The sequence below is a fragment of the Cetorhinus maximus genome, chromosome 20 (assembly GCF_964194155.1).
Source record: "Cetorhinus maximus chromosome 20, sCetMax3.hap1.1, whole genome shotgun sequence".
NCBI classification, from domain to species: Eukaryota; Metazoa; Chordata; class Chondrichthyes; order Lamniformes; family Cetorhinidae; genus Cetorhinus; species Cetorhinus maximus.
The window spans coordinates 64,781,795-64,809,025 of NC_135898.1; the positions used below are offsets into that span (position 1 = coordinate 64,781,795).

General features: G+C 42.6%; 1 protein-coding gene across 3 annotated transcripts in view; it reads right to left on the reverse strand.

Annotated features, from left to right (window-relative positions):
- The window catches only part of adam12a (ADAM metallopeptidase domain 12a), a 445,440-nt gene that overhangs the window by 149,099 nt on the left and 269,110 nt on the right, over positions 1-27,231 (reverse strand). For 2 of the 3 annotated variants that reach the window (XM_078564868.1, XM_078564867.1), the window contains exons 5-6: positions 11,826-11,902; positions 114-300 (exon numbers count right to left, since the gene is read on the reverse strand). In XM_078564868.1, coding sequence (XP_078420994.1) covers positions 114-300; positions 11,826-11,902 — 264 coding nt within the window. The remainder of the gene's footprint in view (positions 1-113; positions 301-11,825; positions 11,903-27,231) is intronic. The other variant, XM_078564869.1, reaches the window with a different exon arrangement.

The following is a 27,231-nucleotide window of genomic DNA, read 5'->3' on the forward strand; positions in this document are numbered from 1 at the left end:
CAAAATAATTATATTAGGAAGTTCTTTTCAGAAAGCCTCTTAAAACATCATTGCTACTTGGACACACATGGTATGCCATATTTCATTCCCTTAAACAAATGTAATTAACCTACCCTCGTAGAAGACCTCTGCAAGGACTCAACAATGCTGTCCATAGTGGTATCTGATGTTCCGAAGTTATGTCCACAAGCACCCACATTTCCCTGAAGATTTTCTGCTCTGTAGATCAAGTGTGTGTTATCGATGGCACCTTCAATGGGTTCTAATATATAACTTTTATTTTCAAATGAAAGAAATCCCCTATCAAAGAAAACAAAGAAATTTGTTCAAAAGGGACAGCTCCTGATCTTTCAACTTAAAATTTTCACACACATAAGTACCCTCATAGCTTCGACTCACCCTCTTTTTGTAAACTCCTCTGGTTCTATAACCTCCTTCCCCAAGAACTCTCTGTTACTCTGAGTCTGCCCTTTTATGCATTCCTCCCACCACTGATTATTGTGCTTCTGCCAGCTAGGCCCCACGTTCTGGAATTCCCTCTGCCTCTCCCCACCTTCTCCTCCCATAAGCCCTTCCTTAAAACATGTCTTGTTACAAGACTTGTGATCTACCCTCCTGACATCTCCTTCTTTGGTTTGGTATCCGTTTTTGTCTCATTATGCCTCAATGAAGCACCTAGGGACATTTCTTTTCTATGTTAAAGATGTCATAAAAATATCAGCTACTGTTGTTATTTAAAGCTTTTGTACAGAAATCATTAGGAAAATTTGTACATTTCGGTATTAGAATCTAAATTTGCAGCTAATTAAAATACATGTGAAAGAATTACCAGGAACTTATGGATACCGTTAAAATTATCAGCAAGTAACATTTTTTTCATGGTTTTTGGTGCGTGTTTAAACTGAAGAAACTCTGAAAGTTTGCAGTTGGTTTTTACCTTATTATCACTAAAGGCTAAAAAAAACTATGTTCAGTACTTAATATTTGTTAAGTGGTGACTGAAATGTTTGCCACAGCACTTTCTAATTTCGTAGCAATTTATCCTTAGTGAGAACCCAATTAAATTCAATAAATCAACAAATTTCAGGAAACCATAAAGCATAAAGGAGCTTTTGTATTTTCCAGCTATTTGAGAGCTTGAATTGATTCGATGTAATGCACCATGGTCAGGAGTGAAGAAAGTGCCAACATAAACTGTCTGCTTGTATTTCATGTGTCAGTACTTTCCTACACTCGTCACAAGTTAACATTGGTTCAAATTTCACATCGCCATGAAACCTTCCTTTGATTTCTCTAAATACATAGCTCTAATATTCTCCACCATGACATGACCGCACAGAGAGATTTTCTTTGTATGCAGTAGCAACCTAATGATTTTTTTTCTACTCCAAGAGTTTATATATGTGGATGGTAGAAATTAAATGGGAATTAACCAATGAGACACATTAATTCCCAGTCTTTTGCATGCTATATTGTTAAGCTATGTGCTACTAAGGTGATTAAAAAGCAATGCAGAAAAACACACAAGAAAATTCGATTTGTCCTCAAGATATTGGAAGAACGTTTCTGAAACTTCCTTTCCAGGGAATCTTTTTGTCGTAGTTAGTGAGGTGTGTTAAATTGATGGGATCCTTGTCTAGGTTTTATCCCATTCTCCCCACTTTTGGATGCTGTCACTGTCCTGCTTTCTTGTACATTCAATGGAAATAGCCTCTCAGCTAGTGTGATGCAATGTCTCACAGGCACCTTAGCAATGTGCCATTCCAGTGATGCATGTTGGACCATATCACCGAATTGCATCATATGTTGTTTCGACTCTCTGGAAGCTAGTGCAAGTGTTAAATTTTCAAGTGAAACACAGAAGTATGCAAACATATAAAACACAATCAAAGTGCTGACATCTCTCTACACTTTTATTGTATAGATGGGACTGTTTACAGGTATCTTTTTTGCTGCTAATATATCAAAATGGTACAGTGTTACCCATTATATATTTTCTTCACTCTTTCCAGGAGGGCAGGGAATGTGTGCTGTAGATTTTTCATACTCACTCAGTAGATGTCGCTCTGGAGTTGGCTGATACGCGTGTATTTTTGAACAAAACTAATCTCACTGTTTTTCTCCCCTCTCCCCACTATAACAAAAAAATTCTGTCCAATGACCCAGATGAGAACTGACAAAAACTGAAAATTCACTGCCAATATCTGTGGGGAGGACAGTCAAAATTTTGGGCTTGTTCCCTCCTGGAAACTAAGAGATGGACGATAATGTTAATAGAATCCGAAAAGGAGAGGGAAGGAAAAAAACACAAAAAGGAAGTTTAATGACTGTTGAATGAAGTAACAAATAATCTAAGTAACGGTAAAAATAATAAAGAAATTAAAGAACAAATAATATTTGAAAAGCTAATAACATGAAAAAGATGGAGCAATGGAAGAGATTGGAACATGGAACAAATGGGCATCAGGCTTTAAATTGAAACTGAAGGTGCAGCCACTGATAGACCCCCTCTATACTTATCTGTTTTTCCCTCCTGCTTTTCCTTTTCTACTTATATGCTTGTTCATCTCTTAACTTTAAGCTCTGAAGGATACAAGTTTGAAATGCTGACTGCCTTCTCTCCACAGATATAGACTGATCTGCTGTGCATTTCCAGCATTTCCTGTTGGTTCAGATTTCCAGCAATTGTACTGTTTTGTTTTTCATTTGAGTACTGAGTTTATCAAGCAATAAGGTGAATCTAAGTCAAATTTACAAAAACTCTACATTTGGGATATTTTTCTTCCAAAGATAAATGGTGGTGACATCATCAAGAGATTACCTTGGAGCAGGAGCAGAATAGAAGCTCAAGGAATGCAGAAAAATGACTTTATCCCCATCAATGTTAATTCATGTCACTCACTCTGTTAAACTCATTAGATCTTTTAAGACACTTTCCAGCTATATCATGACACACTTGAAATGGCAAAGTTCAGCTGGATAGCTACTATCTTTTTTCTGGAATGATGTGGGAAAATGACTGGCTTAATTCAAACCTTTACATTTTAGTCATTATGGGTGAAGAATTGTTCTACGCACCAAACATAAAGGTGTTGGGGTAAATTTTCTTCCTTATTGTTTGGGTGGTGAGCAGATCTCCTGTCCATTAAACAACACTCCTAGTTTCCCTTCTATTAAAATCAATGGAACAGTAATCATGCGGATTTACAACAGATGGATGATCCATTCTGACTGATCATTGCTCAGGCAGTGAAGAAGAAAAGTAACACTATTGTGACTTGGCTATTCAGAACTAGAACAATTCTTCTGACCAATATGTTTTCCAAATTCTTTTTTGAATATTAAAATCATAGTTGACTGCCTGCCTGCACCGACACCAAACTTAAACAACTTACCTTCTCCTCAAGGGCCCCATGGCATGGAGGTGTCCTCTCCTTCACCCTTCTAATGATGGCACTGCTGAGGTTTTCGAGCTGTCGGCCCTCTGATTGGGCCAACAGCTCTGGGAGGCGGGCTGCTGTCCTCAATTTGGATGGCGGCCTCTTAATTAGCTGCCACTGGAAAAATGCCGCCCGGGGCGGAGGTCAGGTCCGACTTTTGTTTCCAGAAGCAGGACTTATTATTTTGTGATAAAATTCAGCCCAATGTTTCAGGTTTTTATCAGTTCTGGCCTGAAACATTAGTTCTCTATAGAATCTCTGCAGTTATGAAGCCTGAGTAACTATTTGTTTTCACAAGAGTTGTTCTTGAGTTATCAGTTTCATGAGGCTGTTGGTGATCTTTTGCTCATTTACATATGGAACAGCACTATTTTTGCACTACAACTACACTTGTGCAAAAGTTCAATTGACTGACGTTCAATCGCAGGAGTCACCGGGAGGCCCATGCTGGAGCTGTGGGATTTAAGCTGAAGGGCTAATGGAAAGACCCCTATGAAATCCTGTACCTTGACGAATAGCTGGAACACTGAAGAGAAATCAGAGTGAATTTCAGAGAGTGATGATATACTTCTGAGTTGGTCCAGGAAAAGTGAATGAACCTTAAAGATTTCGTAATTAGAGGGAACTCTTTTTGTTTGCTCATTCACAGGAAGTGGGCTTCGCTGGCTGGGCCAGCATTTATTGTCCATCCCTAATTGCCCTAGAGAAGGTGATGGTGAGCTGCCTTCTTGAACTGTTGCAGTCCATGTGGTGTAGGTACACCCAGAGTGCTGTTAGGGAGTTCCAGGATTTTGACCCAGCGATAGTGAAGGAATGGCGATATATTTCCAAGTCAGGATGGTGAGTTACTTGGAGGGGAACTTCCAGGTGGCAGTGTTCCCATCTACCTGCTGCCCTTATCCTTCTAGATGGTAGTGTTCGTGGGTTTGGAAGGTGCTGTCTAAGGAGCCTTGGTGAATTCTTGCAGTGCATCTTGTAGATGGTACACACTGCTGCTACTGTGTGTCGAGGGAGTGAATGTTTGTGGATGTGGTGCCAATCAAGTGGGCTGCTTTGTCCTGGATGGTGTCAAACTTCTTGAGTGTTGGTGGAACTACACGCATCAGGCAAGTGGGGATTATTCCATCACACTCCTGACTTGTGCTTGTAGATAGTGGACAGGATGTGGGAGTCAGGAGGTGAGTTACTCGTCACACTATTCCTAGCCTCTGACCTGCTCTTGTAGCCACAATATCTATATGGCTAGTCTAGTTCAGTTTCTGGTTATTTGTGACCCTCAGGATGTTGATAGTGGGGGATTCAGTGATGGTAATGCCATTAAATGTCAAGGGGTGATGGTTAGATTCTCTCTTGTTGGAGATGGTCATTGCCTGGCACTTGTGTGGCACAAGTGTTACTTGCCACTTGTCAGCCCAAGCCTGGATACTGTCCAGGTCCTGCTGCACTTGGACATTTCTTTTTATTCATTCACGGCATGTGGGCTTCACTGGCTGGACCAGCATTTATTGCCCATCCTTAGTTGCCCTTGAGAAAGTGCTGGTGAGCTTCCTTCTTGAACTGCTGCAGTCCATGTGGTGTAGGTTCACCCACAGTGCTGTTAGGAAGGGAATTCCAGGATTTTGACCCAGTGACAGCGAAGGAACGGTGATATATTTCCAAGTCAGGATGGTGAGTGACTTGGAGGGGGACTTCCAGGTAGTGGTATTCCTATCTATATGCTGCCCTTGTCCTTCTAGATGGTAGTAGTTGTGGGCTGGAAGGACTGCTTCAGTATCTGAGGAGTTGTGAATGGTGCTGAACATTGAGCGATCATCAGCAAACATCCCCACTTCTGACCTTATAATGGAAGGAAGGTCATTGATGAAGCAGCTGAAGATGGTTGGGCCGAGGACACTACCCTGAGGAATTCCTGCAGTAATGTCCTGGAGCTGAAATGACTGACCTTCAACAACCATAACCCTCTTCTTTTGTGCTAGGTATGACTCCAACCAGTGGAAAGTTTTCCTCCTGATTCCCATTGACTCCAGTTTTGCTAGGGCTCCTTGATGCACACACAGTCAAATGCAGCCTTGATGTCAAGGGCAGTCACTCTCACCTCACCTCGGGAGTTAAGCTCTTGGGGAGAAGTAAAAAGTAGAACTGACTTTATAGAATAACCCTTTGTAAGTTGTAGTATTAAGTTAAAAAAAGTTTACTTTGGTTAATTCCTTTATATAACACAAGAAAGTTTGTTTTTGTTAAACAACATGAAATCCTGTGGCACAGTTCCATCAGTTCATTTCTGGGAGATCATAACACTGGTAACTGTCAATAACTTAGCTCGTTAAACTTATAGTCAACATGATATTAAATACCTAATTAATGTAATAAACCATTCTGTAATGAATCAAGGACTGTTAAGTATAAATATGTTGCCAAAATGTTTACAAAGGAGGTCGCCTGGATGACTGAAATGTTAACCATTAACTACCAGTGTAAGCAGTATTCATATAATGACTTGATTAACAAGCAGCTTTTGTTAATGTAGGCAATGTTAGAAGGATAGTGACCATCCTGGCAATATATTCTGGGTATTCTTAGTTAAGCCAGAGTTAATTATTTTTTTCATTCATGGAATGTGGGGTTCGCTGGCTGGGCCAGCATTTATTGCCCATCCCTAGTTGCCCTTGAGAAGGTGGTTGTGAGCCGCCTTCTTGAACCGCTGCAGTCCATGTGATGTAGGTAGACCCACAGTGCTGTTAGGAAGGGAATTCCAGGATTTTGACCCAGAGACAGTGAAGGAATGGCGATATATTTCCAAGTCAGGATGGTGAGTGACTTGGAGGGGAACTTCCAGGTGGTGGTGTTCCCATCTATCTGGTGCAGTTGTCCTTCTAGATGGTAGTGGTCGTGGGTTTGGAAGGTGCTGTCTAAGGAGCCTTGGTGAATTCCTGCAGTACACCTTGTAGATGGTACACACTGCTGCTATTGTGTGTTGGTGGGGAGGGAGTGAATGTTTGTGGATGTGGTCCCAATCAAGTGGACTGCTTTGTGCGGGATGGTGTCAAGCTTCTTCAGTGTTGTAGGAGCTGCACTCATCCAGGCAAGTGCGGAGTATTCCATCACACTCCTGACTTGTGCCTTGTAGATGGTGGACAGGCTTTGGGGAGTCAGAAGGTGAGTTACTCGTCACACGATTCCTAGCCTCTGACCTGCTCTTGTAACCACAGTATTTATATGGCTAGTCCAGTTCATTTTCTGGTCAATGGTAACCGCCAGGATGTTGATAGTGGGGGATTCAGTGATGGTAATGCCATTGAACATCAAGGGGCGATGGCTGGAGTCTCTCTTGTTGGAGATGGTCATTGCCTGACATTTGTGTGGCGCGGATGTTACTTGCCACTTGTCAGCCCAAACCTGAATATTGTCCAGGTCTTGCAACATTTGGACATGGGCTGCTTCAGTATCTGAGGAGTCACGAATGATGCTGAACATTGTGCAATCATCAGCGAACATCCCCGCTTCTGACCTTATGATGGAAGGAAGGTCATTGATGAAGCAGCTGAAGATGGTTGGGCCTAGGACACTATCCTGAGGAACTCCTGCAGTGATGTCCTGGAGCTGAGATGACTGACCTCCAACAACCACAACCATCTTCCTTTCTGCTAGGTATGACTCCAACCAGCGGAGAGTTTTCTCCCTGATTCCCACTGACTCCAGTTTTGTTAGGTCTCCTTGATGCCACACTCAGTCAAATACGGCCTTGATGTCACTCTCACCTTACCTTGGGAGTTCAGCTCTTTTGTCCATGTTTGAACCAAGGCTGTAACGAGGTCAGGAGCTGAGTGGCCCTGGCGGAATCCAAACTGGGCATCAGTGAGCAGGTTATTGCTAAGCAAGTGCCCCTTGATAGCACTGTTGATGACCCCATTTTTACTTTACTGATGATGGAGAGTAGACTGATGGGGCAGTAATTGGCTGGGTTGGATTTGTCCTGCTTTTTGTATACAGAACATACCTGGGCAATTTTCCACATAACCGGGTAGATGCCAGTGTTGTAGCTGAACTGGAACAGCTTGGCTAGGGGTGCGGCAAGTTCTGGAGCACAAGTCTTCAGTACTATTGCCGGAATGTTGTCAGGACCCATAGCTTTTGCAGTATCCAATACCTTCAGCCATTTCTTGATATCATGTGGACTGATTCGAATTGGCTGAAGACTGGCATCTATGATGTTGGGGACCTCTAGAGGAGACCAAGATGGATCATCCACTCGACACTTCTAGCTGAAGATTGTTGCGAATGTTTCAGCCTTATCTTTTGCACTGCTGTGCTGGGCTCCTCCATCATTGAGGATGGGGATATTTATGGAGCCACCTCCTTCAGTGAGTTGTTTAATTGTCCACCACCTTTCATGACTGGATGTGGCAGGACTGCAGAGCTTGGTTGTGGGATTGCTTAGCTTTGTTTATCACTTGCTGTAGGTAGTCCTGTTTTATAGCTTCATCAGGTTGACACCTCATTTTTAGGTATGTCTGGTGCTGCTCCTGACATGCCCTCCTGCACTCTTCAATGAAGAAATATATCCCATTTAGCACACAACACAATGGAGGGTATCCTCAATGTGAAGGCAGCACTTCGTCTCCACAATGACTGTGCGGTGGTCACTCCTGCCGATACTGTCACGGACAGATGCATTTGCAGCAGGCAGGTTGGTGAGGATGAGGTCAAGTATGTTTTTCCCTCACCATTTGCTGCAGACCCAGTCTAGCAGCTATGCCATTTAGGACTCTGCCAGCTCGGTCCGTTGTGGTGCTACCGAGCCACTCTTAACCTGATGCCATGAGACTTCATGAGGTCCAGAGTCAATGTTGAGGACTCCCAGCACAACTCCCTCCTGCCTATATACCACTGTGCCACCACCTCATGGTGATGGCGGAGTCTGGGACATTATTTGTCAGGTATGATTCCATGAGGATGACTATGTCAGGCTGTTGCTTGACTAGTCTGTGAGACAGCTCTTCCAATTTTGGCACTAGGAGGACTTTGCAGGGTCGACAGGGTTGCGATTGCCGTTGTTGGTTCCTCAATGCCGGGTCTGTCCGGTTTCATTCATTTTTTGTGTCTTTGTAGCGATTTGTTACAACTGAGTGGCTTGCTAGGCCATTTAAGAATCGACCACATTGCTGTGGGTCTGAAGTCACATGTAGGGTGACAGATTTCCTTCCCTAAAGGGGCATTAGTGAACCAGATGGGTTTTTACAACAATTGACATCATTGGACTTTTAATTCCAGATTTTTACTGAATTCAAATTCCACCATCTGCTGCGGTGGGATTTGAACCCAGGTCCCCAGAGCATTATTCTGGTCTCTGGTCCAGCGACAATACCACTACGCCATCACCTCCCCTTAATCTATTTATTATTAGGATGCAATTATATTACTTCTATTAGATCAGTGCAAAATTGGTAGTATAAGTTAGGGATCAGATCAGCCAGGTTGAAAGCCCCTCGCTAGTAGGTGGCTTCACAAAGCTTGGACTTTGCAGCAAGTTCAGCGTAAATCCAGCAACATGCAAACTCACATTCCCAAGTCCCAAGTCAGTGCATTGGGCATCCTGGGAAATGTGCAAATTCACTTCTCTCTTACAGTGACAAGAATTAGAAGCCACACACCTGCTTTCAAAAGATTTTTTTAAAAAGCTCCCGATGGAGTGGAGCATATTTAGAGCTCCCTTGTCACTGAGATCAGTTCTATTGGTTGGGTAGTGCACTGTGCAGATAATGTTTAGAGCCTAATATCAGTAGCATAACTGCAGGCTTGTTGTAGTTAGTTGCAAAATATTGTTGGCAGCATTAATAGAAGTGCACACGAGAAAATCAGAGAAGCTTGTGTGGTCCTTATACCTTGCCATGGTGCTATATCTTCCTTCACTATCACTGTGTCAAAATCCTAGAACTCCCTCCCCAATAGCGCTGTGGGTGTACCTACACCACACGAAAGTGGCTCACCACCACCTTCTCAAGGGCAATTAGGGATGGGCAATAAATGCTGGCCCAGCAGCGACACTCACATCCCATGAACGAATAAAAAAAAAGCCCAAAAGGGTCCAAGTATTTTATCAGAACATCAGGATCCATCTTCTACATGTTGGGCCACTCAGCATTTCATTTACTTTGAGAATATCATAAACAAATATGATGCAAAACAGGCTAATTCGGTAAACTATAAAAAATTTCTTTGATTTTGAACAGGTCAATGTTGTAAAACAAGGCATTTCCACGCAGTAGATATTTTGCATATATTTTTGAATAATGTTATTTATATTTCAGTAGATTGTCATGATCAATAAAAAATACAGCATGGGTTGATTCTGAATAGCGCACAATTGTTTCCTTTTGTTTCAAAAGCAGAAAATTTTATTTATAAAGCCTCACTGGACATACATGACATTAAGGGTCGGATTTTTGCTTCTGAGGTGGATAGCTTGAGTAGGGAAATGTCCTTACTTGGCAGACCCATCTTGGCTTAAAGGGCTCTGTTAGGCTTTCCCTCCGGGGAGGCAGGACGAAATTGAATTAGAACCCACTAACCCCAGAAGCAGAGCCATGAGGATGGGTGATGAGAGGGCTAGTTAGAAGGCCCACCTCAGTTTTCTGGGACTTTGTCACAGTTATTTTTGATGATGTTAGGCCCTCTAGCCCTCACCATTCACAAACTCTCACCCCCCCCTACCCACCTCCCATGGCCCCTCATGCCCTCACTATGCCAAGTCATGCCTCCCACCCACTTCCATGTCCCCTCATACCCCAATCCCACTTGCATAACCACTCACCCAGTATCCACCATGGGCAGACCTCAGTGGCCATGTGGAAATGGAAAATAAAATTCTCACAATCTCATACAGATCTCACATCTACACACTTGATAGTGAAAAATCTCCCATTTATGAAACCCATTTATGAAAGCTTTAAATCTCCTCAAGTGGTTAATCTCTTATAAAAACAAACACACTTCTATTCAGTCCCCCACATCAAAAACAACTTATCCTTTAACTGCCTCTTTAAACTGTCAATCATACTGTTAACTCAGAACCTGCTGCTGAGATAACCCTTTTTGTAGCTTTTGAAACTCAGCCAATCAGTAATAATGGCAAATACTGACCCTTGGGGAAATGTTAACAAAGAATGCAATTGAAACTACACGGCCAGATGATTTTTTTCTCTAACATACACCAAAAAGGCTGCCAATCAAAACAGTCTGGCAGACGGTCTTTTTTTTAAACTCTCACTGACAATTTCAGTCTGCTTTTTTTCATGTTTAAAGAGCAGGGGATTTAAGAATCTTCAGATCACGACATTTAAACAGATCTTATCCACGCTTCAAGAGTGTTTATGTCTACTGCATCAATTTGTGACTCCCACACTGTGGATTAAGGCCTTTGACCCAGCCAAAATGCATTCTGTTTGAACTCACACCAAGTTCAAATAGCCCTGCTAAGTTCAGTTTTCCCTCCTGTATTATTTAAACCCCAGCCCCTTCCCGACTCTGCAAAAACCTGCTCCAAATTTTACTCCAAGTGCATGAATATGAAAATATAAAACCTATTTCATTAGCATCAAATGTGGACTCCATTATTATTGACACTATCTGCAGGTTACCACCAGAGCAAGTGCACTGAAGTTGGCAGAGCAGCACTGGTAAGGGGAAGTATTAAGCAGGCATATGGCATACAAGGCTATGGGCCTGGTGCTAGAAAATGGGATTAGAATAGTTAGGTACTTGTTTGACCGGCACAGACCCGAGGAGCCGAAGGGCCTTTTTCTATGCTGTAGACCTCTATGACTCAATATATATACACATATACATATATATATATATATATATATAAATATATATACACATACATATATATAAAATAAATCTTCAGCTGCCTTTCAACATTTTTAACTTCAAAAGTTAAGCAAGTTTTGAAAATCAGATTCATATCCCAACCCATGAAACATGAAACCACATATAAAATAAAAAACAAGATTTTAAAAAAAAATCTTAAATATCGGGCTGACCACTTCAATTTCCAGTCCAACGAATACCAAATCTCATCTGCATTGTTTTAGTGATCACAATGTGAAGTTCAGGCATCTCTCTTCAGTGGGGGGTGAAATTAAAGAAGACAGGCCCTTGTGTATCTTAGAGTAGGTCAATTCCCTGCCCTTTTGATCTCAATCTATCTATGGCCAATTAAACCAAAAAGTCTAGGGATAAAACAGTGTTCCACAAACAGATTTTTTTAGTTAGGAAAGCAGTGAAAATCAGGGTTGATGGTGATCAGCTTAGCACATGCACCCAAAGCAGAAATGATCCCATTTCTAATTATGCATTGCAAATTGAAAAGGGTTTAATTCATACCTGAGACCAGAACAAGTGCTGAGGCTGACAGTAGATTGAGAATATCCTTGCACGTGACCATGGTAGTAGCAGTGACCCTTAAAGGAAAATATTGCATATCATGAACCGTATTTTTTCTCATGCAAATGTTTCAACATTTCAACGATGATATGCAATGCTATTTGTGAATGCTGATAAAACTGCAAACAACACCTGTGAAAATAAAGGAATAAGAGTTGCTGTTTGGCTACAATATAGGTTCCTTCATTTATAACAATTCTAAATACCTCCTTCAACGCTTATCTTACTTTGCTAGACAAAATATATTCCATTGAAAAATGTGAGGTCCTCAGTAAAGTAAACATATTCCATATTCATGGTCAGTTTTAAAATAATAAATTAAACTATTGAACCTCTGTTAAACCAAGTTTCACAGGACCACTGGAACAGTGCATATGTTTTAATTGCAAATAACATATTACCTGAAATCCTCAGCCATATTGATTATAAAATAAAGTGCACTAATTCTTTTAAGAGAAAAATGAATCCTATACCATCCACAGGAGTAGCCCATGTTAGCAGCCTATTTACCAGGAATTCATATGAAATGAGTTAAATTAAACCGGAATTTCCCTTTCCCTTACAATGAATACTCTTAAATGGCAGTTTAAAACTGATTGTTGAAATGTTACCTTTCAGTAATTCTATTCAACTCTTTGGCATTTTCAGCCATTGTACTGTTCCCATCCAATCACAATTGTAAATGGTCTGTGAAAGATATCCTAATTTAGACAAGAGTGCAAACCTTATGTAAATGTGCATGAAGAAGGGAAGATGAGAGATACAGGCTTGGATTTTCTCTGACGGTTGACTCAGGAGTCTTATAAAAACGGCAGGCGGGACCCAATTCTGGAATTCCCGCCCTCCCCCATTCCCATTTCTGGCTATTTTCGCCTGTATGGGATAAAGGTGCGGGTAGCCCGTCTGCATGCAGCACTCCCATCTTTGCCGGCTCCATTGCTGGGGTCGGCAGTTTAAACTCTCCCTGCAATTCTGGTGAAGACAATCCCCTTCTGTAGGTAGACATGGTTTACAGCTTCTCAGAGAAAACGTGAACCATGAGGAAACCCCTGTCCCAAGTGGGGAACCAAATAAAAAAGCCACCTGCTCCTGGAATTCTTTCAGTGACAGGCTTTGAAATACAAAAAAAATGTTCTTTCAGTTCCAATAGTTAGATGCTGTATTGTAAGGTAGCTGTGTTTTTACTGCAGTGATTGATTATAGGCTCTGTCCTGCAAAGGTAAGTTGACCATTATGTTGATCAGCATTGTGTAAGTGTAAAAAATATTTATATTTCAATATATGAAATATCAGAATATTTTTCCAGTTAGGAAAGTACACTTATACATTAAAAACTGAAGAAAACACTGCTTGAGATCTCTAACGTAATGATCTGACATGATGTCAATGCCATTAGTGTTTTTAAATTGAAAAAAAGCCCTTCAGCAGCTTTCATTAGAGGAAATAAAATCACCTGCTCCTGGACTGCTGTGATCGACAGGACAACTGGTATAGCTTAGAAAAAATAGGCCACCTGGTTTTTCAGTTTCAATAGGCTGTATCGATTACATTTCCCGGGGTTTCTTTGTACAGCCAAGCCCATTATGAATCCTTGGCTGGATTTCAAAAGTCCTAAAACCACTTATCTCAGCAGCGATGTGTTTACCTTTTGATTGACAGTTTTAAGAGGTTATTAAAAGATCTGTCTTTGATATGGTTAGTGAAACAGATGTTTGTTTTTACAACAGGTTGATAACTTGAGTGGGTTTACATTTTTGAATGGGTTTTCAAAGGAGAGTTTTCCCAGTATGAAGTGTGATTTAGTGACAGCTGTATTATTATTGGAAGTTTATTTTTTTCATCTCCATTTCAAAGACATGACCCCTGAGGTCAGGTTGTAGTGGGTACCAGGTGAATGACAATGGAGGGTCCATAGGGGAATGGAGAATGCATGGAAAGGCATGAAAAATATGAGGGACCATGGAGGGAGCATGGGGAATATGAAGGGGTATAGCGGCATTGGTGCTTTGGGCCCTGGGGAATATGAAGGGGTATAGGGGCATCGGTGCTTTGGACCCTGGGGAATATGAGGGGGCATGTGGGGTGGGTGGAGAGGGTTGAGGGGTGAGGGCTTGAGAGCCTAATGCTTATCATAAAAACTGGACCAATGTTCCAGTAAATGGAGGTGTGTTCTAGGCTGCCGGCCTCACCATCTGCCCACCTCCGTTGCTGGCTTGGGCCTGCCTCTAGAGATGGCCATCCCGACTCTATCCCACCCCCACCTTTCCAACATGATAACATGGCGGGTGGGACCTTTTTAAAGGAGACGAGCCTGCCGGTTCGGGAAGTTTCCAGAAGCTGGCATCAAAATAGGATGGTGCAAATCTTGTACATAAATTTACTGACAGTGACCTGAGTGCTGTTTTCCTGTTCTTAAAACACCACTCCAAATTATTAATTACGATTTGAACTACTTGCTTAAGAATAATCCTTATTTTAAGATGAATGCTGCACTATTCACATTACTACAGTTAATTGAAGCTGCTTGATTAGAGCTTAATAAAACTTAGTGGGTGAAATTGGTCCATGCCATAGCATGAAATAGCTGGTAGCAACTCGGCAACCAATTTATCACCGTGTCTGATCTTCTTTCCACTGAAGTTCACAGCACAATAGTTCAAACTCTTTTTAAAGACCCATTTCCTAATCTCACTGTCGCTTTTAATTGGTTTCAATTTAAAAACCTTGGCAATATTTTACAAGCCAAGGGAATAAAACTGGCATGGCATTTAACAGGCTGCTGATTTGCTACAAACCCATTTCCCACTGCTGGTGTAGACCAATTTCACCCCCTTAAAGTCTCAACTTGTTTATTCACATGGCCTGTCTTTCAACAGAAAATGGATCTGTTCCTTAGGACTTTCATATGAAGCTTATTTTTGACTTAAATGTTTAATGAGGCATCCTATTGATCATTCAAAAACCATAGGAAAGAAATGTGTTTGCATAGTGCTCCTTCCAGTAGTGCTATACAGATTTAGAGCAATTACCCAGGGGCAGACAGCACCAATGGCCGCTACCTGCGCACCTTTCTTCATTGATATCATTGAAGTGATGCTAAGTGAATGAATTTCTCCTCCTGTAACTTTACAACAAATCCCTTTCAACCAAAGGATACTCATAAAACTGTTCCACATAACATCCAGTAGAGCTTTATCTGCGAAGTCCCATTATGTCTCAGTTGCTTCAGACAGTGAGCAGCAGAGCCATAGAAAATGGCGGGTTCTAGTTTAATTCGCCGTCGTGGTGAATTGGACGATTTCAGCATGGGAACGACAAGGAAGCAACAATTGGTCTGAAGCCCCCTGGGTTCAGATGATGGCAATCAGCCAGGCTGTCTGATTTTGATTGCTATTCAATGCCCCTTGCATGGATATACACGAGTGGACAGTGGGTGGAGGTATAGCCCTGAACTTCCATCCTCAACGCAAGGAGTGGGAGTCGAGAAAATCTCCAGCTCGGCCCTCCAAGCTTGGGGGAAAGTGCCCTTAAAGATGGGATCTTCATTGGGTGCAGGCGGGAGTTGGGCCAGCCGTCCCAGGAAAGAGGTTGGAGGTAGCCACAGGCACTGAGTTGGGTTTTTTTAAAAGGTCCGCCTTGGTGCTGTGTGGCATGGTCACAGTTAAAACACTAAGGCCCTCTAGCCCTCAGCCCCTACCCCCACACACACTCCCCATACTCCATCCATGCCACCTCATGCCTCCTACCCACCTCCATGGCCCCTCATGCCCCCTTCTACCAAGCTATGCCCCTCCACTCACCCTCTATGGCCCCTCGTACCCCAAATACCACGCTATGGCACTTCCATGCCCATTGATCCATTATATACTGTATAGAACCAATGAACCCAATAGTGACAGTAGGGTGTGTAAAAAACAAAGCTTTTTAAAAAGTAATTAATAAATTTCTACTGTGCTAAAAAAAGTCATTTCACTAAAAGGCAATAAAAGTATCAATCATCCAGATCCTTTAAGGTATCAATAACAAAAGCTACAAGCCCTTAAAACCACTTAACCTCGTGTAAATAGACATTGTGAAATTGACCGCAGGGATCAGAGACCCTGAGGTGTGAAACAAACAATATTTTCTCTGGGGTGCAGCTGTTTCAACAAGCTTAATGGATGTCTAGGCTCTTAGCTAAGCCCCATTATGTGTGCTTGGCTGAGAGCCCAACCATTACTCTTGTTGAAACAGCTGAGCCCACACTCCTCTCCCTACCCACACACCCTGCAATCCCTGCCAAAACATTGCTTGATTGACAGCTCAGGCTCTCAGATCTCTGCAGTCAATTTCACAATATTTATTTACACAAGGTTAAGTGGTTCTAAGGGCATGTAGTTTCTGTTATTGATACTTTAAATAGGTCTGGATGATTGGCATTTTTATTGTCTTGTAGTAAAATAACTTTTTTTAACATAGCATAAAGTTATGAATGAATTACATTTTTTAAAACTTCGTTTTTTTACATATGCTACTGTCACTATATGGTTAATTGCAGTATATAGTGGGTCAATGGGTATGCAAATGCCATAGTTTGGCATAGGGGGCATGAGGGGCTATGGGTGGTGGGTGTAGGGGCTTAGTTTAGCATTGGGGGTATGACGGGTCATAAGAGCTGCATAGGGGGCACACCTTGCCATGGGACGCATGAGGAGAACCTTTTGAACTTAACTTTTAGGAGGTCCCCTCATGCACACTTGGGTTGAAGACTCCTCTGAGCGGCTGTGAATCATGACACTTTAAAACCTGGCCTGACGCCATACAAATTGCAGAGGAGTTGGACATGCCCATCTCCGCAATGGAGCCGGCCAGGTCAGGAGTGCCAGATGTGGGTTTTTGACAGGGACCATTCACATCCTTTAAAGCTACTTCCGAAAAATCAGACAGCCCAGGGATGGGTTCGTGAATCCTGGAATTGGGACCGCCTGCCATTTTTGAAGGGCTCCCGACTCATCCTGACTCAGTGAAAATTCAGTCCATAGGGTCAGGCTCCGGTTTTATGTTCATCCACCCATTTTAGGGCTGGCACTTTCTGTTTAGGATTACACATGAGAAATATTACTTCGGCAATTTAGTGGAGGTGCCTGGTGTTCACTGTCATTGCCCAATAAACAGTCAACAACTTCAGATGAGGAGGAAAAGGAATGGAAAAAGTTGCACAAGGTTAAGTGGAAAGGTAAGGTGTGGAAATCCTTAATGTCCTTCGTTCTTTAGTGGAAGTAAGAACGATTTTCATTTTAGTGTGATTACATTTAACTGAATAATTACATTTACTACATGATCTCTCCTGCTGTGGAGGGGGAGAAAAAATGGCAAAAAAACTGGTGACAGCCCTCCTTCAGCATCAGATCATTTGCTTTGAGTAAGGCATCCGATGAGTGTTACCATGGAAAGGAATTTAAATTGGGAGAAATTAAAAAAGCATACAGATATAGATGCTTCTTTGAAAAGAGATTGATGAATACAACTGAATTGTTCTTAGAATATGTGCATAACTCACATTGGAGGCTATTAAAAGATAGATATATCAGGATATTTAAGGTAAAGATCTATGGTACATAGTCTATGTTTTAATTTGTCAAACCGTATAATGACTACCACACCAATGTAAAATTACATGCAAGATTCTGCCAGGTTAATTAAGATATGAAAAAAAATCTGTAAGAGTTATAATTTACTCTGCAAAGAACCTGCTCTAAACCTTGCAAGAGCCTTATAATATTCTAGAAGTCACCTCAACTATATGATAGTTGTAGAGACTATTAATATAATTAACATTGTTTCTACATATTGCATAAAACACAAAGAAAAACAAAATAATCTTTCCCCAAACAAATGCACCAATATGAGTGCAAGAGGAAAGACAACAGTTGGTCGGATTTTTTCAACAATAGATTTTACATATAGTACATATATGGCTTAACTGTCTTCCCACTATGATAGAAGAGGCAAAATTTAATATCAGGATATTGAGGAGAAGCTGAAGTTGATTGGTTTAGTATCTCATATTGATTTTCTCCTATACCAAAGATAAGGTGTGGTACTGTTGTAATATGCCTTTAAGGGGTAGCAGCATGCCATCACGAGAAGGGATGTGTGTCATGTGATACAGTCTTAGTTTCACTTAGGCCTGTGAACAGAGCACAGCACAGCTCTGATGTCTTCAAGCTTTCTATCCACGTGTTTATGTTCTTATGTGCTTAGTCAAAATAAATGAACCAACGTGTTTACCCAAACTGTTATGGGTGATTGGTGCTTTTATATCATTATAAAAAAAACATGGTGTTCAGTGGTGGTCAAACAGCCTGTCAGCAAGGTTATGCACAAGTACAACATGGTGAACTGCCTTAGATCGTGCTACATGGCATGAGACAACCCTCGACATTCTGGTCAGATTACAACAAAGTCACAACGTCAGAGAGTGTTGAAATCACAGCATGGTGACTGCACAGAAAAGCTTAGAAGACACAGTGCTCAAGTAAAGAGCAGAACAGACCCCCCGTGGTGGGATTGCAGTGTGTAGCCAGTCAGTTCAGTGAGTGGGAATGTACGTCGAGAGGACCAGCACCCGGTTAGCTCAGTCGGGAAAGGCGAGTGACGAGGGTGTGGGCCAGATCGGCAGCGATCGAGGGAGAGTCAAACAGGAAAAAACAAAAAACAAATTGTTATGAATATCAGGCCAGAGAAGGTTGCGATTATAATGGGTAGAGCTTAGGGAGCTGTTGAACAATAAGCTGAATAAAACAAGGAGGAAGGTCAAAGGGATATTGTCAAAATGTCCACAAAACTCCCCAGTTTGAATTGGGATTCAGCTGACCTACTATCCAAATTCAAAATGTTTAAATAGCGTACTAAGCTATGATTTTTTGATTCAGGCGTGTCTGAACCAAACAATCAAGTCATAAAAATTCACCTAGCGATCGGAAATGAAGGTCTACCCAGGCTCAACACATCAGGATTAACAACAGAAGAGCAAAAGGATCCCCCAAAAATACAGACTATATAGAAAGACAGGTTCAGAATCAAATTAAACTTGCATGTTCATCGATTAGAGTTCATGTCATTTCGACAACAGCGTACAGAATCCAGAGACCACTTCGTCAGCAGATGCAGAGAAAAGGATACGTACTATGATCTTGCAAACGTAGAGCTAGCAGACAGAATTGTTGAGTTGGTGATCACCTCCACTCCCATGGAAGAATTACAGAAAGATCTGCTAGACAAGCCCAAAACGTATAGTATCAAAGAGCTATTCAAGGATGGTTTTAAGTATGAAGCAATCCTCGCAGGTCAATGAAGCTTACAGGTTCCCAATTGTTGATGCATTCACTAGAACACTCAAAACTTAGCAAGCCATTTGGAAGGCGTGAACTTCTGCATGCACCAAGGAAATGCCCAGCTTTCCAGAAATTTTGCAAAGCATGTGGCAGAAAAGGGCCATTGGCAGCAGCAATGCACTAGAGCAAAGTCTGATGCAGCCACAAAGAATCATGCACTGATCCAGTCAGACTGTATACAATGGGTAATTCAAGCAATAAAAATTAACATCCAGTATCCCGTGAGAAACACATACATGAGGTGATTGGTAAACTGGAAAATGACGATGATGTGCACGATGACATGAAGAGCAATGAGCACGTTTCACACTGTCAATCTCATAGAAAACATGGACACCGTCAGACCGACAAAGTGTTTGCCAAGAATTGAATTATCTGCAAGAAGAAAGTCCAATTAAGGCCCGCCCAGCATGACGCACACCCAGAAGCGCTGAGTGCTCCCTGTGCGGTCGGAGGGATTCCCTGAGTTGGGGCCTGTGCGCTTTCACGCATGTGCGTGGAAGAGCGCAGAAATCTCCCTGAGGCATGGAGGTGCCACAAGGGGATTAGTTTAAGTTTTGAAAAATGGAATAAAGATGAAAAAAGATTTTAAGGACATGTCCCCTCATGTGAAACTGTCACATGAGCTGGGACATGTCCATTAATTTTTTCAAAAAATGTTATTTAATTAATAAACCCTTCATGAAACCTCATCTTGCCCGTGGATGAGGTTTCAGGAAAAATGTGAAGGCCGCCTGGGCTCTTCGCCTGCCCGCCAACCTTAAGGTTGGACGGGCAGCATTCTTAATAGCTTTAATTACTTTGTTAATGGCCTTAATAGACCTTTGACAGTTCAACGGGCGTGCAGCCATGTCAGCTGTGCGCCGGCCGAACTGACAATCTAAATGACGCGCAGTGCCGTCGGGATGCCCATCCGACATCACCGCACATCATTTTACAAGTCAGCAAGCGGGCCCCGCCCCCGCTCGCCAATGGGAAATTTCTCCCTCTGGAGTGTAAATACAATCAATCTTCCTGGGTGTCACAGACGTTCTACATCGTGGAGTCTAAAGGCTTGGCAATCACAGGTCTACCGGCATGCCGTGACCTCACACTAGTGACAATTCAAGGGATCAGTCAGACTCACACAGTAGTTCAACGTCAAAAACTATTCCCATTGCCTCAGTTCATGACCTGACATCGAAATATCCAGAATGTTTTGTCAAAATTGGCAATTTCAAGAGAGCTGCAATGTTACGCTTGTAAGAGAATGCAAGTCCGTCAATTGATCTGGTACATTTTGTGCAGCAAGGGGAGGTGATGGCGTAGTGGTATTGTTACTGGACTAGTAATCCAGAGACCCAGGGTAATGCTCCGGAGATCCGGGTTTGAATCCTGCCAAGGCAGGTGGTGGAATTTGAATTCAATAAAAATCTGGCATTAAAAGTCTAAAGGTGACCATGAAAAGATTATACTTTTATATCATTATAAAACATGACAGGTATGATCCCAATGACAATATTTACATGCACACTGAAAAAAATGGAGCAGTTCTGGTAATATTAAAATGTACAGATCACAATAACCAATGGAGTTGTGATAGTAACAAAAGAAAAAATCTAGATGGCACAACCAACTGGGGTTGACACAATAAATTTCAGAATATTCAATGACCACTAAGTGTTGAATTATTACTACATTTAATTACCTAATTTTAGCAACCTGATTAATTTATTCTGATGCTGTTGTTAATTTGTAATAATAGGCTATATGAATGGTACTTTCATATATTTGCATCCCAGTCTACATCCCAGTCTACATTTTCTACAAATATTATGATAATTATTAACTTCATTTAGGCTGCAGCAGCTAACCAGATTCATAAAATGGAAAGTAAGCAAAACAGTACTGTGAAATTCAATTAGGCTATGTGCTTTTCACTAAGCTATTCGTTGACACTGCACCTGAACAAACAATTCCAGCAATCGTAGATGAAAGCTTTTACTATCTTAGATCAAAAATATTTTAGGCTTGAGCCTTCCCTTTCCTTTTATTCTTACATTGCATTTTGTTAAGCATTTGTTCTTTTTTGTCAATTTTTTGTTCTACAGTTATGCCACTGTTCAGTTTCATCTCACAGCAGGTGGATGGCTCCAAACATAAAGTACATCTCTTCTCATTATTTTCTGTCTTCCTTGAACCTGCGTGCATAAGGTCGTCATGTTGCACATGTGCAGTGCTTACAATTACATCTGGTGACAATTCTATGACACCACTTACTAACTCCATGAATTGGAGGAACTTACATCAAAGAACTAGTCAATAGAGAGATGGATTTTACACTGCTACATGTGCACCTGGTTTGAGTTGGAGAGGGTGAGCAAGAAAGTCTGGGAAAAGTTGTTCTCTTTAAAAGACCGACTCTCAGTCTACACCCAGATTATTACTTCAAAATAAGCCAAGTAGAAACAAAAGGTGTAAAAAGAAATAAATGAAAAGTAAATTTAGGAGATATCACAGAAAATGTCTTCAGTTAATTGTGTTATGTGCTTAAATAATCTACCTAGCAAGATAACAGAAATTAAACCTTTAGGATATGAGTCCAGATAGTGGCTGTTTGCAGGCTATTTAATAACAGGAGTTTTATAGTGAATTCTGACCCTATCTTCTTCTGACATGCCAAAAATGCAATTCCAGCAAAAGTCACTGGATAGTGTGACCCTTGGGTGATTTTACCGCCTCTAATCCAGAGCACTGAGGCCGACAGTAGTACTATCAACATGGACTAACAATCAAACACTAGACCTTTGTTGTTGCTATGGCTTAGGTATTCACTGGATTAAATTTAGGGCAGCCAGCATCCATAAAATAAGAACTCAGCAAGATTGTTTGTCAGTTTTTGTCAAGGAAAGGGCTAGGGGATTTTGTCATGTTTAAATATTTTTTTATTCATTCATGGGATGTGGGCATCGCTGGCTAGGCCAGCATTTATTGCCCACCCCTAATTGCCCTTGAGAAGGTGCTGGTGAGTTACCTTCTTGAACTGCAGTCCTTGTGGTGTAGGTACACCAACAGTGCTGTTAGCATTGGAGTTCCAGGATTTGGACCCAGTGACAGTGAAGGAACGGCAATATATTTCCAAGTCAGGATGGTGGATGCTTGGAGGGGAACTTCCAGGTGGTGGTGTTCCCATGTGTCTCCTGTCCTTAAAACAAAGTGAATTTACACAGGTTTATAAAAAGGCCACAGGGTAATTTGGGATGGGTAACAAAAGCTGGCCTTACTGGTGATACCCTCATCCCATTAGAATTTAAAAAATTGTCTTATTCCAGAATTATTAATCCAGGATGTTCCTTATTCATTAGAGAGTGACAGAAGATATTTTTAAGCCAAACACAAGGAATCAAGAAAATGTAGCTGGCTTTATTGACAGGGTTATTGTTGAATCATTCACCTAGATATTAGTCAGAAGGACAGCCACCCACTGCATGGGTACACAGAAAAAGGGGACAAAGAGGTTCAGGGGCAATCAGTCATCCAGCTAAGGCTGTGGACAAAATTTGGTCTACTGAGGCTAAACTCATTAATCTGAAGCCTAAGGCTGGTTAGGACCAGAAGACTGACCAGGAGTAGTTAGGTGAGTCTACCAATAGTGACATTGTGGCATTTCTCTGTTATTTTCTTCTTTTTTCCTTGTGGATTCTGTGGTTAGTTGAAACAAGGTTAGTTTTGATTATCTCTGTTACTCTGTACATTCAATTAAATTGAAAAGTTTCATGATCTGTAGCTGGCCTTATCCCGCCAGGTATTTCAGTCTGCCTTCAGAAAGATTGAAGCAGTGCACTTGAGAGCGTGACCCAGATCACGAGGGAGTTTTATTGTAACGTCCTTAGATAATTAGTCACTGGGCACACTCCTGAACATAAGATGTTCAGATTGCTTATGGACCTAAATCTAAGTAACAGAGTCAATGCTTATTGTGGTGGGAGATGGGTGGGGGGAAGATGAAGAGATAATTCATCAAAAACAAAGAAAAAAATATCCATATGCACACTTAATCTAAAGCAAATTCTGATTGCCTTTTTGTAATCATGGCATTGGTATGTAAGAGGAAATTACTATCAGGAAGTCAGGAAATGACTGCAAAGAAGAACTATAAAAGAGACACAGCAGCAGTAACAATGAGAGCCTCTGAAGAATGAAGCATGGCTTTGTTTGTGCAGCACTGGGATCTGGACAAGATTATTCTTTTAGCGTTTGTTTTTTGAAGAAATGAAATGTTACAACATTATTTTCTGTAATGTGTTTTATAACTGACCATAAAATTTAATACAATAAAAATGCTTATAGAATTTCATTTTAAATATATGTACAAAAATAGTACAAAACTATAATTTTCTTTAGAATGTAGCATATATACCATTATATATGCACTCTGATTATTACACCATTATTAATTGTTATGATTGCAACAAATTCATTTTGGATTGAAAGGCAAACAGGAAATTTGGAAACTGTAAAAAAAATGGATGGCTCTGGCAGCACAGAGCTGTAAAAGGATAGGACGTAACTTTTACCTGCCCCCACTCCAATTCCTTAAGTGACCTTAACCTAGCTAACCTGGTTGAGATGCTATGGGTTGAATTTTCGGGAAAATTCCCGAATCTGCAAACCCAGCTTGGGAGAAAGTGCCCTGGACGGTCAGATTTTCATTGTGGTGGGGGCGGGTGCTAAATGGAGTCGGGCCTACCATACCTGGAAACAATGCGGGGGCAGCCACAGGGGCTGCTGGGTACCGGGGTGGGCTGTTTAAAAGGTGTAAGGAAAACAGTAATATCAAAAACAGTCCTCAAGCCCTTGCCCCTCACAACCCACATACTCCCCATGCTCATGCATGCCAACTCAGGCCACCTCATGCCCCACCCACCCCCCTGCCATGGTCTGTCATACCCTCTATGCCAACTTAGTGCCAATTCATGCCAGCCCATGGCACCCCAGTCATCCCAATAACTCTTTATGGCCCCTATGTCAATCTAGTGCCAACTATGCCAACCCCACCCTGGCTCAGCCTTTTCAATTCCTCTCTTCCTCCGCTTTGTTGGCCAACTGTGGCCTGCTGCCAAAGGCATGTTTGCCTAACAGCCAGCCATCTTCTTAATATGGCTGGTTGCACCTAGAGACTGAAACAAATATGTTAACATTAAATTTAGAAGGACCCGCAAAAAATGCATTCTTCTGGGTTTCCCACCCTCAAAGCAGTCGATCCCCTGCGCTCCCTTCCCGCCTCCGAGTTAATATCCAACCCAAAGTCGTCACCTAATCACTCAGCTTAAGCAGCAAAAAGCAACTTTAGCAGCTTAGATTCAGACAGCTTTTCTCTTAAATTCCATGGGAGGTCAGTCTCCTGGCACTTCCAAGAAGGTTAACTAAAGCTATGCCATGTATTAATGCTTTTACGTTCTTCTGTTCAATGCTCATCAGCACACCCCTGACGATCCACATCAAAGCATCATATATTAAGATCTCGTTCTCTTAAGTAAAACTACTTTCTCCTCTATTGCTTCCCTGAAATCAGACACCATCAGAAAATCTTCTTTCTGCTAGTGTACTGTATAAATCTGTCTGTACGAAGCATTCACACAGAGCCATCATCATAAAGTTAGAATATTGAGTCATGCGTCAAAGGGTAGACTGAGTTTTGCATAACCCATAAAGTTGGCAATAAATTTACTAAAATCTTGAATTGTTTTTATCCAAAATCACTAAAAATATTTAGTTGGTAACAGAAATTTTCAATTGCAAATCTAGGGTAAAACATATGACAATGTATTGCCAGGGAACCGGATGATGCAAGAACTTAAACTTAACTCTCGGCTCTGGCTTTGATCTCTAGAGCATTTTCCATTTATGGAATAGATGCGTCAAAGATGGAAAGCAGGAGGAAGAGAGGGAAAACAGGAAAAAATTCTGGGAGTGGGCCAAAAGCCCAGTCAAAGAGAAGATTTTTTTTAGGTTTCTTGCTGAAAGTAAGGTGGAAGACAGCAAGGCAATGGGAGTACCAGAGGGAATGCAGCAATAGCTGAAAGAATGGTTAATGATGTTAAAGTGAAGCAAATGGGCAATAAAGAGTACTACAGTATTGGAGCAATCAAGGGAGTACCGCTGAAGAAGATCACAAAGGGCATAATTTTGAGTTCGCCGGGCGGGCATGATTGGCGGGCCCGGGAGCAGCCGGGAAAGGTGCCACTGCCCACGATCGGCCACCCCCTCCTCCCGACTGCAATTTCATGCTGGCAGGTGAATTAAGGCCCGCTGAGCGTGAACGGCGGCTCCCGTTGGGAATGGTTGGGAAGGGGAGGGCGCCTGTCGGCCGCCGGGTCCAATGGCGACTCAGCGGCTGGTTTAAAACTGGCACAGTCAGGTCCTGGGAGGCTGCCAGCGACAAAGACATCTTCGCTGTTGTCAACAGGAGATTATAAATTATGGATTCAAATGCGGCTGCAGATGCCAGATGGGAGTGCAGGTCGGCTGGGCACATGGGCCCCGGTTTTCTGATGAGAGCCTCGCGGTCCTCCTGGAGAGGCGGCTGCCAGGAGTGACACCCTCGTCCCCGGGGATGGAAGGAGGAGGCCACCGCACTTTACAAAAAGATCTCGGGAGGAGCTGGCAGCGCTGGTCAGCAGCCATGATGTGGTGTGGCGCGCCTGGGTCCAGTGCTGCAAGAGGTTCAACGACCTGTTGAACTCAGGAAGGGTGAGTGCAATATTGGCATGGATCAGTGTGTTGAAGCGTTAAGGCCTGGCTGTTCCCCATCCCCGTGGAGCTCAGGGGTGTCACAGTCTGAGTGCCAACTGTCAATGACACCGGAGCTGGCCAAGGGGGTGAGAACTGGCTGCTTGGCCTGAGTGCCTTGCGGCTCGAGGGCCACGACTCGGGTGTGCCCTGCAAGATGCTCCTCAGATGGGGTTGGCCAGGCTACAATGGCGCTGCGGGTAGAGAGCGGACTAATCAATGCTCCTCTGTCCTTTCAGGGGAAGGCCACCCATAACAATATTGAAAGGTCGCAGACGGGCAGAGGCCCCACAAACCTCTTAATCCTAACCAGATACGAGCAAGATGCCTTGGAGCTGGAGAGGCACCACACATCTTGGCCAACCGGCCAAAGAGAGGCTGGGATGTCAGACGAAGGTAAGAGTGCAGTGCACAGAGGTGAGAGTTTCGGATGGTGCAAATACTCTTGCTTCGTCTCACATTGATGGGAACCTCAAAACTGGATTTCCCATTGATGATTGAAAGATGATGTCACCATGATGCAGATCTCCATTGTCTCACCAGGGTGCCTGGCATGCACAGCGACAGTGTGATGACTTAAACTAATGACATGAGCTTGTTCTCCTTTAGGTTTGCCACAACACACCCAATCGCAGGACCCCGAAGACACACCCCTGATGCCAGATGACTGCCAGGCTCCAGATGCATCTGGGTCACACCTGCTCTATGAACAGCGCAGATACCAGCACCTCTTTGGGCATTAGATCTTCGGCTAGAGTTACGGTGCATGGCAGTGAAGGCACTTCACACTCGTTTGAGGCGCAGGTGGAGGCAGAGAGTGCCCAGGGCGCAGGCAGTGGGAGGACTGCTGGAGGCCAGGACGAAGCTGAGTCAAAGGCAGATGATGAGCCTCTGGAGTCATCCATTAGGCAGCAGGTGTTGGATGTCCAGCGAGATATGTGGGAGGATCTGGCGGAGATCCAGGAGGGTGTGCGTGCCATGGTCTCCATTATGGAGCAGACCATGCGGAGCATCAGTACTGCGTGGACCCTCATGGCCGAGTGCACTGCCTCCTCCATTGAGAGAGTGGCGACTCTCATGGAGAGGCAGCTGCAGGGACAGAATCTGGGGTTCCTGGGGTTGCACTCAGACCTACAAGCCCTCACGCAGGCAATGACCTCAGGTGGTCAGTACCAGTGTGGGGGATGAATGAGGCACCC